Source organism: Erithacus rubecula (genome assembly GCF_903797595.1).
Source record: "Erithacus rubecula genome assembly, chromosome: 3".
Classification (NCBI taxonomy): Eukaryota; Metazoa; Chordata; class Aves; order Passeriformes; family Muscicapidae; genus Erithacus; species Erithacus rubecula.
In genome coordinates this window covers 144,659,451-144,677,882 of record NC_136689.1, presented here as the reverse complement: position 1 = coordinate 144,677,882, position 18,432 = coordinate 144,659,451, and the positions used below count along the sequence as shown (strand labels likewise).

Here is an 18,432-nt window from a genome sequence, read left to right as displayed (position 1 = left end):
TCCCACCACACAAGAAATAGTGTCTCTAAAAGCTGGACAGCCTCCTGAAAGTTTCCAGTTAGAAATCAGGTAAATGTATTTACCTGTTGTAAGAGTTGACAAAGAGATGAAGGTTGGTTTGATTCATATCATTAATGATATGCTGACGGTAAGTATGGATCAGGTCATGGTTGCTGTGAATCTCTTCCTAAAGTGGAGACAGAATTGTTCAGAACAGGGGCTATTTTCTGAAAGGATCTGAAGACATGGCACAGTTGTTGTGTATCAGACTCATATCTGCACAACAGGAGTGCACCTTGAGGGAAGGGACAGCTTTCAGCACCCAGGGAAGTCACCCAGAATTAATATTAGCTTCTGATTGCAAAAACACAATTTTCACTTTAAAACTGAAATATGTTGTAATGTTAAAATCTCACAATTGCAAAACATGTTGTAGTGCAGATGGCTGCAGTCAGACAAGTGTGAGGTTTTAAAACAAACAAAAAAAAGGAAGATCCAGGGTAAGAAGCCTAATAAATGTTTCCAGGGTAAAGCAGATGTTGAAAGCTTACAAACACGCAATGTGGAACTCAATTTCACAATAGTAAATAACGAAGCTTCGAGGACTTCAATCAGTAACACTTTCAAACACCTGGGTTCTAAAGTCTTATTGTCTAAATAATCTAATATAGATTAGCTCCTTGTTCTGCTGGAATACTTTTTCATTGCATTTACTAATAATTTCAAGCACAGCAAAGGAGCCTCAGAAAACATTCCAGCACTTTGCATTAGGCTTGCACTGAAGAGCACCATTAATACTAATGGCCAGCTGTCACAGAGTTACAAGTATATTATATAAAAAAACCTGGGGTTTTTCAGCTCAGAACATGAGCATATACAACCCTTATATTGGTGTTTAAGTGTTGGCTGCCTAGACAGGGAGCTGCCCCTATTAGGGTTGTCACAACTGAGATGCACTTGAAGACTTGAGACACAGAAAACCCCATGGCAGAATACTGCCCAAAATGCTTGGGGACGTAAGTATGAATCCTATCTCACAGTTGAATTTTATCTTTTGTTGTTTAACTGAAAGCTTCCACTTCTCCCTCCCAGCCCCAGGAGGTAAATACAGATGACTGAATACATCAGAGGAATCTTTTGAACATTACCTTTCCAAATAGATGTGAAATGACCATGTCTGGCAAAGCATTTGTCCAACCTGAAATCTGAACAGCAAGATTACCTAAGTATCTGCTATTAACACAGCCCCTGAGCAAATGACACCTTCCATTTACCCATAAATAAATCGGTGGGTGTTTTTCTGCTCCCTACATGTACAATATCCTAAACTGGTATTTTCCCCCCTGAATCCAACTAGAACACTGTTAAGGGTTAATGTTTGAGTCATTCTCATCAGATGTCTTCACTAATGCAGTCATAAGAGAATATACAGGGGCATAGGTGTACAGGAAATCATTCCCTGCAGGAACACCAAGCAAAGCAGATGGGTGGGTGTCATTTAACCTCATGCCCACTCTCCTCCCCAACAACCCACCCTGGCAATGCAATGGAACTGTCCCACAGTAAATGCTCTTGCTTTGGAAGGACACAAGAACATAAGGCACCTGCTGTGCTCTTGAGGTGAGCAGTACCCACCTTGGTTGGTGAAAGGCAGAGGCACAGATATGGAAGAATTTAATGCACTGAGGCATTGAGTGAGAATTGAAATGGGTCAGGAGGTTCACTTCAGCATAGAAAAGTTACTACACTTCATTTAAATAAGTTTCTGTGTAAGTTTATTTTTGATAAATTTGATACAGGATTATATTCAGTAACTAAGCCTTTAAAGAAAGTTATATCCTGGCACTGCAAGTTTCTGCTAGGAGTTTCTTTTATATCAACATTTTCTGGTTGTATGAACAATGTGTAGCCAATGTGCTTTTCCGAGTCCTTTTGGCACTTAAGACTCACAGATAATTGAAACATGGAGGATGCTGTTCTGGACATATTTCTGTGCTCTGCTTCATATTTTGGACTGTGTTGGTAAACAAAGCCATGGAAAAGAAAGCACTGAATGCTACAATACACTTAAAGTATTCTTGAAAGACTTCCAAAACTACCATGTCAAGGTAAACTGTTCTCCCCAACAGTTATGAGCTCTTAATCATTGTCCCAGTAGCTCCATTGTGTCACTTGTTTTCTCAAAGTACTTATTTTTATCACAAGCCCTGTATGAAGTTTTTTTTTTTTTGGCAAATGGAAGAATAAACCCTAAAGGAATTAGCCCAGGGTGTTTAGTATCTACATGCCTTGATATACAAGGCTGCCAAGCTCCTCATGTCCCACAGTGCAGTAAGATTTATTTTTCTAACTTAAAGATGTTTACCTTAGTTGCTGCCCAGTCCATCCAACCTTCAGCACAAGGGTTTACATTAATGAGAACTAATCCCTCCACCATCTCTGCATGGTTTAACTGCAAAAGAGAAGACCCAAGATTCATCAGATATCCTTTGCAGCTCAACAGCCAGCAAAAAAAAATTAAATTAACAATTTATGTCATGGGGAAGAAAGTAGTAGGTCTAGGTTTATCTTGCAGAAAAGCATATGTATGGAAAAAAATCATTAGAGTAATTCAACTGAGCAGCTGGAGAACATTAGGATTTAACTTTTTCTCCACCCTCAGTTCAAATAGAGAACTCCCATTATAAAAACCTTCTGCAAATTAACTGGGTAGAGCCCAGGCCTTAAAATGGAAAATCTAGGTCTTCTGGATTAGCTATCCTGCAGATTGTGGTATTTCACTTAAAAGCCTGGCTTGCATACTGGGCACAGCAGCACAGGAATTCTCCATGCATGCTATGGGGACAAAAACACGTAAGGGAAATCAGGTTTGAGGCTCTAGGAAAGCTCCACAAAACTTACAGCAAATCTGGTTAAAATGTAAGCACCAGCTCCAGTTCCCATTCCTATGATGGTCTTCAGCCTGCACAGCAATAAAACAGAAGAGACAAATGAGGAAGGGTGCTGAAAATGACACCAGGAGCCTTCCTCTTTCACATGCCAGTGTGTATCTGCAGAAGGGAGGGCTCAGCCTGGGCAAGCTGTGGACCCTCAGCAATATCAGTGACCCCAGTAATATTTGCAGGACCCTGGTCCTCATGCACTGCAGGGCAGCAGCTATCCTCACTTATCTTTAAGTAAATATACTGAGCAACCACAGCATTGTTCTGATTCTGGGAGGAAATGATTAGTCTCTGCCAGAAAATCTTGTAAGATACAGACCTGAAACCTGCAGCCTAAATACAGAATTTCCCCCTCCCCAGGCTCCCCCTGCCCTCCCCATCCCAGCTATCCTACTGGGACACTGGTTCCTCTCTGACAGGAGGCTGGCAGGGAAAGATCTCCTGCTATCCAGTCACTGGGGTGATGAAGTTTAAACTTCATAACCAAACAGGGCAGAGACAAACCAAATATTTGCATTAACTGAAATCAAGTTTAAAGCATCACCTTCAAAGTTGTAGAAAATACATGGAAGGGAAGGCTAGACAAAACCACTGAGAAAAACACAATATTCAATCCTTTCAGGATAATACCTGAGGATAGTTTTGATCCTCATTAGCAATATTAAATCAAGACTGTAAATGCACTCCAGTTTCATTTATTTTCAGAGTACTGATGTCATTGGTCACTTTTTTTTTGTGCAGTGCAACAGAACTGAAAACCCTGTGCCTGACATTAGGCAGTTCAAAAAAACACACATCCCCCAAGGAGGGTAGTGAGGTAAACTGCTCCACAGTAGTGCAAGAGCTGGTTATAACTGTGCAGTGTCTAAACTGGGGAGATGGTTCAGCTTGAGCTTTCCAAAGCTGCTTAACCCTGAATGCCAAGTTTTCTCTGCTTGCTCTAAACCCCTTTGGAGGTCTCTACCTTCCCTCTCCACTTGGAGATTTAAGGCAGGACAAATCCCCAAATGTGGTGCAGGTAGACAAGGCAGGAGCACTGCCACCAGGTATTTCAACACTGGTAACCTGGCATCTGCACTGGGTAGTAGAACAGGCTCAGGGAGGTCAGACTGACCCCCTAGAACACTCAAGCCACAGAAGCAAAGCAGTAAATGTCTTCAGATGGGACTGTGCTTTTTTTTTTTTCCTGCTTCACCACACAGGAAAACGTGGGTTGTTCTAGTGGGAAGAACAGATTGTCAGTGCCCTGCCCTGCGAGGGCGATGCACAGAATACTGGAGGAAGCCCCTAAATTAGGCACATGGGATTTCTCCTAAGTTGCTTCCTGTTTAAAAATAAACAGACATTTCAAAAAGGGCCAAAATATAAGCTCTTTAAGAAACCAGGGCAAAAGTAATCCATCTATAACAGAAGAATCCAAAACAACCTCAAGTGTAGTTCTAGCAAACAAAATGCCAGACAGCCAAGCCAAAGCCACTGCCTGCTCTTTCAGTGGGCCAGAGAGAATGAGAAAAAAGTAAACAATTCTGCACTCACCCAAACTGTTTGAGGATTCCAGGGATCATTTCAGCCAGCTGATCCATGGAGGGATACACATACCTAAAAACCAACATGTTTTTGAGGAGTTATTACACCACATCCAGCAATATATTCTATTCAGAGACAGATCACTTTATCAAATGTGGTCATCATGAGATCATTCAGTGCATGAGCTGAATTTAAATCAGGAGCAAAAACAAACCATTTTTGCAAAAATATGAGCATAATCTATATACTATGTGTTACAGAACAATAGATGACTAAGAACAAAACAGACCACAATAAATCTTTCCCAAGGAAAGTTAACATTCAGAACTCATGAAAAAATTTGAACAAGAGAGATGAGTTTCCAGCCACATTCACTATGTTTGCATTTCTAGCCCACCACAAAAAAAAGTTTCCTAGTATTGCATAATCAGACTACAGAAATGAGTGCTAGATATTTGCAAGAAACTTAAATGTGTATTTTTAGGGATACAAACATAACTGTAGGATAAATGAGAACAGCTTTCCATTAATATTGATGGGGAAAATGAAGGCATAAGAAAGGCTATGAAGCTCATGAAGGCTCAAATACAGCTGTTTGTTAATGCTCCTGGTCTTCTTAAAAGCAGGAATAAAACAGAGGAGATTCTGAGCAAAATCTCAACTGCATAGCATGCGAGGGGAAAAAAAAAAATCTATCCAGAGTAGAGCTAGAAAACATCTGCTAAGAATGTATTTAAACCTCTGTTTTCCATCAGAATTAGACCTAATTGTTCTCTAGTTTAGCCTCCATAATCTAAACACACAAAAAACACCAAGGACCACAAAACATTTTCTTAGTTTGTCTTGTTGGGAAATTAAACCTCAACATGACAGAAGCTGATATCACCACAAGAGCTTTGGTCTGGGAGACCTTATTGCAGCCTTTCAGTACTTAAAGGAGACCTATAAGAAAGAGGAAGACAAACTTTTCAGCAGGGCCAGTTGTGATAAGAAAAGGGGCAATGATTTTAAACTAAAAGAGGGTAGATTTAAATTAGACCTGAGGAAGTTGTTTTACAATGAGAGTGGTAAACCCAGAGAGGGTAAATGCCCCATCCCTGCAAACATTCAAGATCAGGCTGGACAGGGCTCTGAGCAATCTGATCAAGTTGTCCCTGCTCACTGCAGAGGGGTTGGAGTAGGTAACCTGCAGATTTCCCTTATAAACCAAAATATAATTCTATGACTTAATTTGGCATGCTGGTCTCCCAGTTGAAGGGCAGGCAGAGATAACACAGCCTCTTACATGGTCATCATTATTTTATCAGGCCACAGATTGTGATGGTTGCCCTCTGCAGCTGACAACTCAGAAGCATTAACACTTGTTCAGGACATGAGGGCTAAGGCACTTAAAAGCTCATGATTTAAACAAATGCAAAGACAGGGGGGACTGAAATAGCTTTGTAGGCTGCTCTGAAAGACAACTGGGCCATTGCAGATAACAACAGCATCAGACCAGCTTAAAAATTAAGCAGGGAAATAGACTGGCTCATGCAGTAAGGGTACTTATAAGCTCCTTAATAGGCAGTTCTTACAGAACAACTGGTCCTTCTTGCCTTGTATCCTCCCCTTGGCATGTTGGCTGCTCCCTTCCCCAGCCAAGCTGATTCTTGTCCAAGGGGCATCTCAAGGTAAACCTGTCTCACTTGACCTAAACAGGCAAAGCATTTTGGCAATGACAGTGCTCATGGCACACAAGGTTTCCAAGAGTTACAGCACAGTCAGGAGCACACAGCTACTTATACCCTTCTGTGGGGCTTCATCACCTTGGTACTGTCAAAAAACCTGGATTTTCCAGGCAGGTTATCAACTTAACCTCTACCATGCTGCCATTTCATAAAGATCACAGACTTACAAGGGACATTATATAGAGATTAATGCCTGCCTTTTTTATAATAAAAATCTAGTTGTCATTTAGCATTTATATTCAGGATGCTATTAAAAAAAACAAGCTAACTCAATATTTAAATTTACAAGATGTAGATATCTGTCAAGGAACTGCTTTGCAAGCAATCTAATTATCAGAGCTAAAACACAAAATTGCAGCCCCAAAGTCTACTGTGAACTGGCACAACAAAACAGAGCTCCCAAAATTCAGTACTTCAGAAATAATGTCAGGATTTAAGTTCAAAAGCCAACTACTGTGCTCGGTGCAAGTACTTTTTAATGAAATTGCAGATGAAGACTTTTTCCAAAGAGAGGGCAAGATGAAAGCATGAGCTGTATCCCTGGCAACTCACCCAGCCTGGAAGGATGGTGCTCCATCCTGCTGACCAGGGGCATCCACGTGGCAGACTGCAAAGTGCTGGGTGATTTCCTGCATGTCCTCAAAGTTGAAGAGAGGATTGAAGCAAGTTTTATCTTGGGAAGGAAAAGAAAATATGAAATAATTATGTCGAAGGAAATATGTAAGTTTGTAGCTACAAAAATAATTTATTAACCTGTCCTGCAGGTTAATGAAAAGTTGAATAAATCAGGTCATCTCAGTTTTTCTATCTTATTTTTGTACCTACTAGAAGTATTTGCTTGGTATACCTCATTTCTCAAAAAATTCTTTATGCAAAGTTAAAATACTAACAAAATTTAGTGAAGGGTATTCATCCCAGGTTTTACCTTAGATTAAATTATCTATTTCCTTGTCTGTTTTCTTTTCTTTAATTGAGTCAAGAAAAATTAAGGGAAAAAATACTCAAGGTTAAGATTGTGACTTGTGCTTTTGCCCAAATATTACAAGTTCAACATTATGTGATCCACTGCTGCAGACAGCTCAAGACAAAAGCATCTTTTTGGGATACTCAGTTCTGTAGGCTTGAAGGCTTGAGGGGATTTGATTTCTGATTTTTCAGCAATATTAATACAGAGAGAGGATTAGCATGTTTTCCTTCTGGCATGGAAAACATCTTTGAGAGGCCTAGAAAATGGTCCAACACTGTATTTCTGAATGTCCTCACACACATGCAAAATCTTGGCAGAATATAAAATACTTTTAGCTCAAAGATGTAAGTCCAGAACAACTTTGTCACTGTGGAAAGAAAAAGATATAATTTAGAGTTAAGTTCCAGATTTTCTCTGCCCTGATTCACTGGAAATCAAAATTAAAGATACTTCCATGAAACATGGGCAAGAAAGCTTTTTTTTTTTTGGTCGTAATAGTAATCTTCACCCCCTTGCAATATCCAGCCTGTAAAGATCAGGAGGCGTTTTTAAAAATTGATAACTGATTAAGAAACCACGAACTGTGTGCAACAAATAGGACCGACAAAAGAAAAACTAGAGCAGGTCGGGATATTAACTCATAGAATGACAGCTAAAATGCGTTTAAAATCGGTGTCCCGGGCCGGTACTCACGGTTGAGGCCGATGTCGTGGTAGGTGAGGATGGCCGGGCGGTTCCCGCGGGGGGTGCCGCACATGGTGACACGCACCGAGCCGTGCACCGTCTCCACGTCCTGCTCCTGGGGAGAGAGCTGCCTGTCAGCATCGCCCAGGGGCTGCAGCACAGCCGGCAGACCACCAGCACGGCTCCTGCCCCATCCCAGCGTCTGCCCTGCAAGCCCATCCTGACACCCCCTGCTCCCTCCAGGGTGGGGGCTCTGTGTGGTATTTTACATTTTACCGTCACCTCCTCCAGTCCACAGAATTACAGAGGCACTCAAACTGCTAGCTTAACCAGATACTGATGGAATAGTTAAACAGCTTTTAGCCACATTAAAAGGCTGGATAAGAAAACAAAATAGTTTTGTTCAAATCACATCTAGAATAATATCAGCTTACAACTATGCCTCTCAATATTTGCAAAAATACAAGTCACCATGATAAAAATATTTCTGATTTCTAGGACAAGAACTCTAGCTTGAGAAAATAACCACTATTCCCCAAAGAAAGCAGCATTAAGTAGGTTGTATATGCTTATTTGCCATAAGGATTTATTACTGTGAAGCCTTGTGATTACAGCAGTCCTCTCCAATAAAATCACCAGCCACATGTGTTTGTTCTATGGCTTGTGATGTACAGACCTGAACAGAAACTCAACTGTCTGAAGTCTGCTAATAGAACAAAATAACCACAACGTTATTCTGGTGGCTATCAGAAAGACAGCATTAAGAACTAATCTGCCACACTTTGGCATACAGGAGTTTATACTGCTTACTGATCTTAATGCCAAGGACACCCTCATTAACAAACCAAAGTCCCCCTGAGCACCATCTTTTGGATCTCTAAGTTAGATGTGACTTAAGATGGAACAGTTGTATTGTTTCTTTTCCACTTGAACTTCAGATAGATATAAACAATTTGGTATTTTGCCAACATGTATCAAAGGAATCACAAAGCAACAGTTATTTCTGACACTTGCTTACAGTATGATTACACTCATGTAACAATCAAAGAATGACATAGGCAGTAGTCAGTCTTTGCATCTCACAGAATCCTTTATTTACTGCACAGGACACAGATATGATCCATGCCATTCAGTGCAGTGCACTGCCTGCTGCTGCAGGGCTTGCTCAACTTGTCCCAACACTCAGAAGCAAAGTCCAAGTTAAATTCAAATCAATCAAAAACTATGCTGTAGAACTCAGGTGTACAGCCTCAGCAAAAAGCTCTTATTACGTTCCAATATCTGAGGTAATAATTCAACCTAAATCTCAGCTCCTTCATTTTATACAAGAAATGCACTGCACATTTAGTACACACTGCACAAATAAGGATTCTAGGCAATACCACTTTACATTCCATCTATTTTCCTTTTGATTACACAATTACATCAGTTTTAAGTTACAGCAGAGGCAGTCAATGAAGATCTAACCCCCCCTCCTTGTACACAGGGCAAGTTAAGCTCTCTGAACCATACTCCACCCAAACTCTAATTTTCAGCTTCTCTATCTCCTAGGAGACTCATTCCTCTGCATACTCACTGCATTACTTATCAGGTAAGCTGTATCTTCCACATCTAGGACCATCCTTAGGCAAAACAGGGTGACAAATCCAGCGAGTCAAGCTGAGGACGGGTGGCAGCTCTTCACTTTGTCCCAGCAGGGAACTGGGTTATATAGACAAGCTGCTCTCCTACACAGGCTTATGACTCCCATAATGCCCAGTGGGGAAACCAAAACAGACTAATTCACGAGGATGTCACTCTTAAATAGGATTTGAGCCAGGTTTGACCAGGGGAAGAACGTGCTCAACAGAGGCCAGACATCAAAGATGAGCTAAGTCCTTGCCACACAATGTACAAAGTGCTGAATTTCAAACCTGGGATTTAGCACAGCCTTTTGCTGTTTCCACCAGATTTTGAGAACTTCAGGTTAATTTTATGTTTTGTTATCCAAAAATGCTGAAACACCCCAAACTTATGCTAAATTAAATCAGAATTGAGTTCTTTCCTAAAAACCAGGATTAAAGCTTCCAGTAAATGCAAAAGACTGAAAATTTAGTGTAAGTCACAATGTTTCTGAAAGAAAACACCAAGAAAGCCTTTTAAGTATTTGATATTCAATATTTCCAAAGTAGATAAGTAGATAAAGGATTCCTACATCACCATATTAATGTCACTAAGTTCAGCTTTTGGTGGAAAATACAGTATTTTACATCATACATTAGGTATGTCAATAACATATACTATTAAAATATTATTATAGAAAGGCTTAGGTTGGAAAGGATGCTAAAGATCATAATTCCAGCTCCCTGCTGTGGGCAGGGGTGCCACCCACTAAATCAGGGCCCCAATAACATTCCATATCATTAATATATATTTGGGTACTGTCATTAGACAACACTCCTGAAGAGATTTGCAGTGCCAATACACAGCAATTATTAATAACTGAATTTAATAATAATGGCAATTAATACTTTTCACATTCTACTCTTACACTTATTAGCCAATTAAAAAATAATAATTTGGCAACCTCAGCACTCTAATGAGAGTAAGAATTATTGTGTAACACCTCCCGCTGAGTGTGGAATATTGAAATTATTTTCTCCTCAGTTAGAGACTAATAGGCATTTCATATAATCAGATTTCTATTGCTAGAGCTTTCCAGTAACAACAGTGAAAATCCAGAACATGTTTTCTTTGAGATCATCCTCCTTCATGCATGAAAGAAAAAGTCTGTTCATGGTAGACAGAACCAAACCCTTGAACCTGCACACCCCACTAATAGGCACAGCTAACTCTTCCTGAACTGGAAACCTGAGCCCAGTTCAAACTCAGTGTCAGCTAAAAATAGTTCAGAGACAACAGGTGACCATGCTCCCAGGAACTGGTATAACACAGTTTAACAATTGGCTCAATTCCTCACTATCATCCCACAGACTCCCTAATTCAACAGGGTTGGGCTATTTTCCTGTAGCACAGGTTCTTAATGGGAAATGCACAAAAGGTTCTAAAAAACAATCAATTCAAACCAGTTTGTTTGGTGACATCAACAACTTCACATCCCTATTGATCCTATTAAAGATCAAGAGATTTGTCTACGTGATGTAGGGATGGATGTTTTCAAAATGCAGAGCACTGAAAACAGATGGCAGCACATCCCAATCAACATCAACATTATAGTAAGAGGCTCTTCACCAACTGATTTGTATTAAAACACTATCTTGGAAAAAAAATCCAAGGTACACTAATCCGATAGAAGGATAAAGACAAACACACCATCTGTTCACATCTCTCACTTTAACAGAGGTGCAGTCTTATCTCAGTGCACTAAACACACATGAAAATACTTTCAATTTAAGGGAGGCTGTCTCAGTTTGGAGGAACTGATAGATTTTAAAATAAATTTTACTTTTGCTTCAAGCAACCTTTTTATTTTTTCATGAGGTTAAAAGGGGAAGACAGTTTGTTATCACAAGGAGAGCTCATTTATTCCTTCCCCTCTCTACACTGGGTAAGTAAGACAAGGATTAAAAAGCATGTTTATGAACAAGTTGTTTTGTGAAGTACAGAATAGGTAACCAAAATATCTCAGATATCTGAAAAGGAAAACTGCACAGGCACACTGCACATTGTGCTAAATACGTCATGTTTTATATTTTAAGTAAAATACTGCATTCCATCAAGATTATTTTAAAGCTTTCAGATATACTTAATCCTCAATTACAATCTCATGCTGTTATTTTAATTCATAATATTATGACTGTTAGATACACCTCCCTTCTCTTTCCTTAGAACTGAGGGAAAAGCTTCAGAGCTCTTAAAGAAGATTTAAATAGCTTTTAAATTTCCAGGAGACAGTATATTTTAAATTCGCATTACTTAAGAATTTTATTATAGTAATACCTGCATAAGCTGTTTTTTCACTTTTGTTTTTCAATTTCTTGGAGATCAAAAATATTGGAGCTTTTAATGTGCTATTTCAATGTTGAGTTTCAAGCTGCCTTTGCCCTGAAGTTCGTTAGCATTTTCTCCCTAGCTGTTTTTACTCTAAAACAGAATTTCAATTTATCTTATACCTGCTTTTTCCTAAAACCCCAATACCCAAATTTCCACTTTTTTTTTCCCCCCCTAATATTTCTATTCTAATTTAGCAATTTAAGAAAAAGGTTCCCCAAACCAGTTTGGGAGTACAGGTACATTAATAAGGATGATGATTTCAGAGGTAAATGTGAGTGACCCTGCCAAGGTGGAGGCCAAGAAGAAGAACTCTGCTGCAGGAACTGACGCAGGCTCTTGCGCCAGCTCTGCCCGGGGATTCTTCCTAGTCCGATTAGCACCGGGTCACCCTGCTCAGCCCATGCAGAGCCACTGCCACCCCCAGCCCTTCCCTTCACCTCCCAAAGGGGGAGGAAATCCTCACAGCACCGCCCCAAGCCACGGCCACAGTGCTGGCGCATCCCAGCCCTCCCGAACCAGGGATTCACCTCCCTTGCAGGGCAGGTTCTCCCCCAGCAGGAGGGAAAGGGGGAAGGAAGCAAAGAATATCTCTCCTGCCTATGGAGAGACAGCCACCAGCCATGAGCTGCAAGGGATAAACTCATCTCTGCCCTCTGTAGCTGCCAACTCAGCTGAGTTACTGAGCAAGCAGAGTCCTGATGGATGAAGCACAGAGCTGGGAGGATGAACATGCACAGTGATCAGGAGCCAGGGTTTCATTGGCTCCAAAGCTACCGAGCTAGAGAACACACATACATCAACCTGGAAATGCAATTAAAATGTGCTTGGCACAAAGTCAGCAAAGCCACCCAGGGCACAGAGCCCTGCACTGCTTTATCATCAATTATCCTAAAACAGGTTCAGCCAGGAACACTCCCCTTCTTGAGACACAGGAGACCTTTACTTCAATTTTCAGGGGGGTGCCACAGACACAGTAACAGACAAATTGCTGACTAGAGGCAGCTCAGAGCTTTCAATTCTTTCATCTCCTGTCTTGGCAATCCCTTCCTAGCTTCACAAAGATTTTCCTCCAGAGAATAAGCATGCACACATCTTGCAACATGTGCCTTCAGAAAGGTAATACACCACTATATAGTAGCTTATTTTAAAAATGGAAAGCTATGTTTAACTCCAGTCTGTCTAAAACTGCATGTGAAGTAAGAGCCTATTTTTTTTCCAAATCTGAGTAGCTAGGTAAAATTTACTCTTGGAAGGAAAACACCTCACACCTCTTCACTAGTGGCACAAACAAAGTCATTAACTGAACAGTGCTTAACTTGTTCCCAGAAGGATGGAGGAACTTGCAGGGGGTATGGTGGATACCCACATCCATACACAGGCAATAAATAAAAAGCCCCATCCTGCCAAGCACAAAAACTCCTTTCCCTGGCCAGGTCCATCCTCTTCCCAAGCAGTTCATGGTAGAGTTTGCTCACTAAGAGCACACTTCAGCTTCAGTCCTGACTGACCTGCTGCTCCAGGGCCACACATTAACTTCTCTAATGAACTAAGCAATCAAATCTCTCATATCAGTTCCAAACCACTTTTTCCACAAAACAATAACAAAAGAACTTAAAGAAACACAGGGAGGGTACTTGTGGCTTTAAGGACTAAAGCCAAGTCTCCAATTCTTAATAAAATACACTGAGACTGTTCTTCCATATTTTTCCTGAACTAGAACAACTAAAGATTAAACTCTTAACAAAGATAGATCATTTAAAAAAAAGTAAGAGCTGGCAGAACAGGGCTAAATGACAAGAACCACTGGTCTGGATTAGTGACAGTTAATCCAAAACATGGAGAAAAAAAAGCAAAAAGGCTTAGAGAATTTGATCTTGCAAGTTAAAAAAAAAAAAAAATCTATATATACACATGGTTTACAAACCAAGCAATTTATTCCAAGAATAGAAATTAAATGTGGGTCACTTCTGGATTCTTAATCAAAATACTGTAATATTCTTGTTAGCAGATTTAATCTGGGATTCAATTTTTTTATACCAAGTGATCAATCTGGAGCCAAACAGAAAGCTTCTCCCATGCTGTGCACAGTCCTGCAAGAATCAGTGTGGTGACAAATCTTAACTTACATTTACCAAGACTTCAGGCAGATTGCATTAGGAAAAAATGAGGGGGAAGATGCAGGATTAGTGTAAACTACAGATTTGCTATAGGATAAAGTACCACTGAAAGATGAGAAAAAAACATCCAAGATACTGCCTCACTTGGTTTCCAAGGAAAAGACTTGAATTTGTGCTGGATTTTTTAAGCAACTGGCACAACATTGAATAAAAATATACAAACAGGTGCTAATAAATATGCAGTAAAGTGGAGAAGGGTTTTATTTCCTTCAAGAACAGAGACCAGAACAATTTAATCACTTTCCTTAGTTCTGCACAATCTGCTTCCATTTCTACACACTTTGATAAAAGTGAGACACCCAGAGGCTCTTTTCCCAGTACATAATCCTTGTCCTCAGCAGTGGGAAAGCCTCTCCCACTGCTCATCAAGGCAGGTGCACCTTCCTGATCTCCATCCCAATTCCATCCAGCCTGGCTCCTGCAGCCATGCAATCCCTCAGTCCCAGCTAAGAACCAGCAAGGACCAACTTCAGTCAAAAGCCCAAACAGCAATAAAATAATGGGAGCCAGGAGAATGACCAAGTCACCTCTGAAAAGCATGACACCCAGGGAAAGTGGAGGGCCACCAAGTGACCTACTGGTGTGCTATGAACTCATATATTCTGTGTCTAAACAAAAATATAGAAATACCATCACTCCTATTACTGACAATACTGATTGTTTACCACCTTCCACCACCCCACAGGCTTCAGGAATATTTTGGAAAACTTCAACAGCATAATGGGATGCATCCAGAGGAACATTTCCTCTGAGGAAGTGCATGCACACTGCTAATGAAGCAAATTAACTGGGAAAAGTGTGTGTCCATGTGGGAGGGGAATATATTGTTTTCACTACCACTGCTGAAGATTCTCATTCTCTTAGCAAGAATAGAACTGCTTGCAAACCAGCCACCCCCTTTGACTGAAACTTTCTCAGGTCCAGTCTGAAAAGGCCCCCTGTGGTCCCCTTCCCATGGCTACAGCACAGCCCCATTCAGACCCTCTCCCACAGTAACAGCATTCCTGGCAAGCAGGCAGTCCCTCTGGTCACATCTTGCTGTTTTCTCAAATGTCAGTTCAATCTCCCCTCAAGCAAAAAGAAAAAGAGAAGAAAAAAAAAAAAAAAAGAATAATAGCTTTACTTGCCTGAACATCGAAATCTGGAAGGAGGCGAGTGATGGCCTGTGAAGAGATTTGAAAGCATTAATGGAATAACTTGCAGCTATGGAAATCTATGCTTGGATATGTGTTCTAGCCCCCCAGTTCTGCAACTGAGAGCTCTCTCCATTCAATGGAAGCTCTTCTGATGAGAGCAAAAATTCCCCCAACAGCTTTTAAACCCACTAATCTTCATGGAGAAATGAAAGCAGTAAAATACTAGATTACAGACCAGCAGAATGAAGGACAAAAGCTGGTGCATCCCCAGTTATTGTTAAATCTCTGAGCAATACAGTCATAAGGCACAGGAAAACTGAACTTTCTGCATCACTTATTGTGTCCATGGGACAGCCTCAGCCTGCCTAGGATGGGAATTCTCTGTTCAAGAATGCACTGAACACTTGCAACTCAGTTAAGCAGTCATTATTGGGACTTGGTTACAGGATGTGGAAGGTGGGAAGGGTCTTATTCTGGCCAAAATTAGTGTTTTCAGTGTTTGGGAGGCTGGCTGAACACAGAGAGGTCCATTCCAACCTGTGACCTGCCATAGGTGCTACTGAATCTCCTGCACCTGCCAAGAGTCTCCGCCAGGAAAGGAGTTAGGTGACAACCTCCCCACCTCCAACAGCCTACAAGGCTTACAGCTTCAAGGGAGGAAATATCTTATAGTTACCTCCTTTTTTTAAGGGAGAAAAGTCAAATCTTATTTCCACTGCAGTCCTGAAAACAGAGGGAAGAGCAGCCAAGCAAACACTTTACACTGGAAAGTACAAAAGAGGCCAAAGCTTGAAAAATAATATTGAGATGGAAAGGGAAGCTTAGAATCCTGGCAAGGAGGTCACTCAGCCTCAGGAGCCCAGGTAAATTAAGGACAGATGTCAGAAGCACCATAGCTGCTTCTTAGGGGACCCTCAAAGCATTGCAATACAACCCATAATTCTCACAGCTGTGACTTTTAGGCAATTAGGCACAGTCTTGGACATGCAAACAACTACCTAAGATCTAATTGAGCAGAAATAATTTTGCAAAGCCTTAGCTATGCTGTGCAATTGTGCAACTACTCTTACTGTATTGTTGGTCTCATGACCTTTCAAACACAGCATTTCAGCCACTGTTGTTCCAGTGGGACCCAGAGCTGAAAGGAATAAGTGCATTTGGCATCTGAACCAACAGCATATGAAACAAGGGTGACCACTACTCAGGAACAAAGCCTTGGCTGTAGCAGAAGAAATCCAAGCACAGCAAGCCAGGACACAATTCCAGAGAGCCTCACCCAATAACCCACTCAAAACCAGCTCCACTGCTCATCTCAGTATGTGCTGAGCATCCCTCAGGGCAACATTTTCCACTCTCTCAAAATACATTAACATCCTTAATCTATGTTAAAATGGTCACAGAGGAAACCAAACTCCTAGTTTTCCCCATGCAGACAAAATTTAAGGTAACATCATGAACAAAAGCATATAGGACTCACTGTCAAGATTCCAACTTTTGACCTATGTGCTACTGAAATCCAGGAAGTTAATTAGTATTTTAAGATATTTTTTAACTTTGAAGGAAAGATTTTTCAGTACCAATAGGACTTCTGCTTAGAATCTCCTTTGCTTTGGTAGTTCTGAACAATATGGGCATTAAAAAAGGGGCTTAGTTTCTGAAAAGTTTGAGTGCTGCATTCAGTGGTATCCAAACAAGCTCTGCTTTCATACAATGTCCTTGGCAAAGGAGCTGTGTTTGAAGTTTCTCTAGGCATTTCACTGGAGTCACGAGTGGAAATTATTTTCTGAAATGTTTACATAAAAGAGGGAGGGAATAAAATAGAAAGTAGCAGATAGAGAAATGCATTCTAGTGTATAAGACCAGAAAAAACCCAGCATATTTATATACATAATTGTCAAGAAAAAATGTCATTGAGAACAGGAGAAAAATCCTAGTTTTGTTTCAAGAAAATGTTGAGATGTTTCTTTACATATTACAGTGAATTTTTTGCCACAAACATACCAAAGGACAGAGTATGGCTACCACTGAAGAGTCAGATAGCCACTGAATCCAGATGCTGTTGACAGGTTGTTTTGTGTTGTTGTTTTTAAGTCAAATAAAAAGTGGAAAGCAGTATAACAAGATTTTTAAAAAACCTAGGCTGTTTCTGTGCTGCAACTCCAGCAAGAGGCTGTGGGCTGTACACACCCAGCTGGATCAAACTCATGGCTCAGTGCACTCAGAGAGGACAAGAAGGGGCTCAGCCCTGCCTCTGGACCCAGCTGTGCCCAAAGGAAATGTGGAGGCTCTCTGTGAGAGGCAGCTGACAGAGCAAAGTCTGTCTTTACATTGAGAAGTGTGTACCTATAGAAGCATGTACATGAGATTGCCCAATTGGCATAATTTGGTCCAGCTAAAGAGTTGCCATTATTAAAAAAAAATGTCACCATCATATTAAAAGAACAAAACCAAATGAGCAAATAATTAGGGTCAGTTTTGCATTATTAAAAAAAAAATTAACAATTCTTATTCCATCTCCAGTTTTTCTTTTCTTCTTCCATACAATACATTCAAAATAATCTAAGAACACATGTGCAGCTCCAAAAGCAGTGCTGACAGAAAACACATAATTCCTAAAAAGCTTTAAAATAATTACCTCCTCCTTCTCCACCAGAGGCTTCACCTCTGCAAGGTGAGCATCCTGGAACTCTGTTGACATGGTCAGTAGCTGATATCTGCAAAGAGGAAAAGAGATTTGTTCTCAGCTTGCATCAAAGACTAAATACAGGAACAAGTAAAGATCCTGCTCCACCCAGCCCCCACAATGACACACTCTTTCAGGTTATAGTTTAAAAGACCTCTGCAAGAAGGTTATAAATCTCTTGTAAAATGCCTCCCTGGTTTATTTATATATACACACTCCTGCACAATATGAGATTAAAGAAATATTAAGGCTGCAAGATCAAACAGAAGTTTGGCAGCTTCAAAGCAGGGAATGCTGAAGGAAACAGGGCAGGGACAACAGAGAGAACTATGGAAACTCTCATCCCATGGGTGAAAGAAAGCATAGCCAGATCTACACAACTACCTACTGAAATTGCCTTGAACAGTTGTTTCTGAAAACCTTTTTTTCTTTTTTTTGTTTCCAGTGCATACAAGGCTCCCTCACTACCCCCCAGACTTTTAAGTGAGAAATCAAACTGGACACTTGATCTTCACATTGATGTGCTCCATTCTTCAGGACAGATAAATATCAGATACTGCTTTAAGTGGACACCAACAAGGTTCATGCAATGCTAT

The 18,432-nt window shown here is 40.6% G+C and overlaps 1 protein-coding gene across 1 annotated transcript in view; it reads right to left on the bottom strand.

Annotated features, from left to right (window-relative positions):
- NDRG1 (N-myc downstream regulated 1) overlaps positions 1-18,432 on the bottom strand; it is a 38,135-nt gene that overhangs the window by 7,343 nt on the left and 12,360 nt on the right. The window contains exons 2-10 of the mRNA XM_079302191.1: positions 17,789-17,867; positions 15,145-15,180; positions 7,857-7,962; positions 6,749-6,869; positions 4,479-4,541; positions 2,902-2,962; positions 2,366-2,452; positions 1,149-1,205; positions 84-187 (exon numbers count right to left, since the gene is read on the bottom strand). Coding sequence (XP_079158317.1) covers positions 84-187; positions 1,149-1,205; positions 2,366-2,452; positions 2,902-2,962; positions 4,479-4,541; positions 6,749-6,869; positions 7,857-7,962; positions 15,145-15,180; positions 17,789-17,851 — 698 coding nt within the window. The 5' untranslated portion in view covers positions 17,852-17,867. The remainder of the gene's footprint in view (positions 1-83; positions 188-1,148; positions 1,206-2,365; positions 2,453-2,901; positions 2,963-4,478; positions 4,542-6,748; positions 6,870-7,856; positions 7,963-15,144; positions 15,181-17,788; positions 17,868-18,432) is intronic.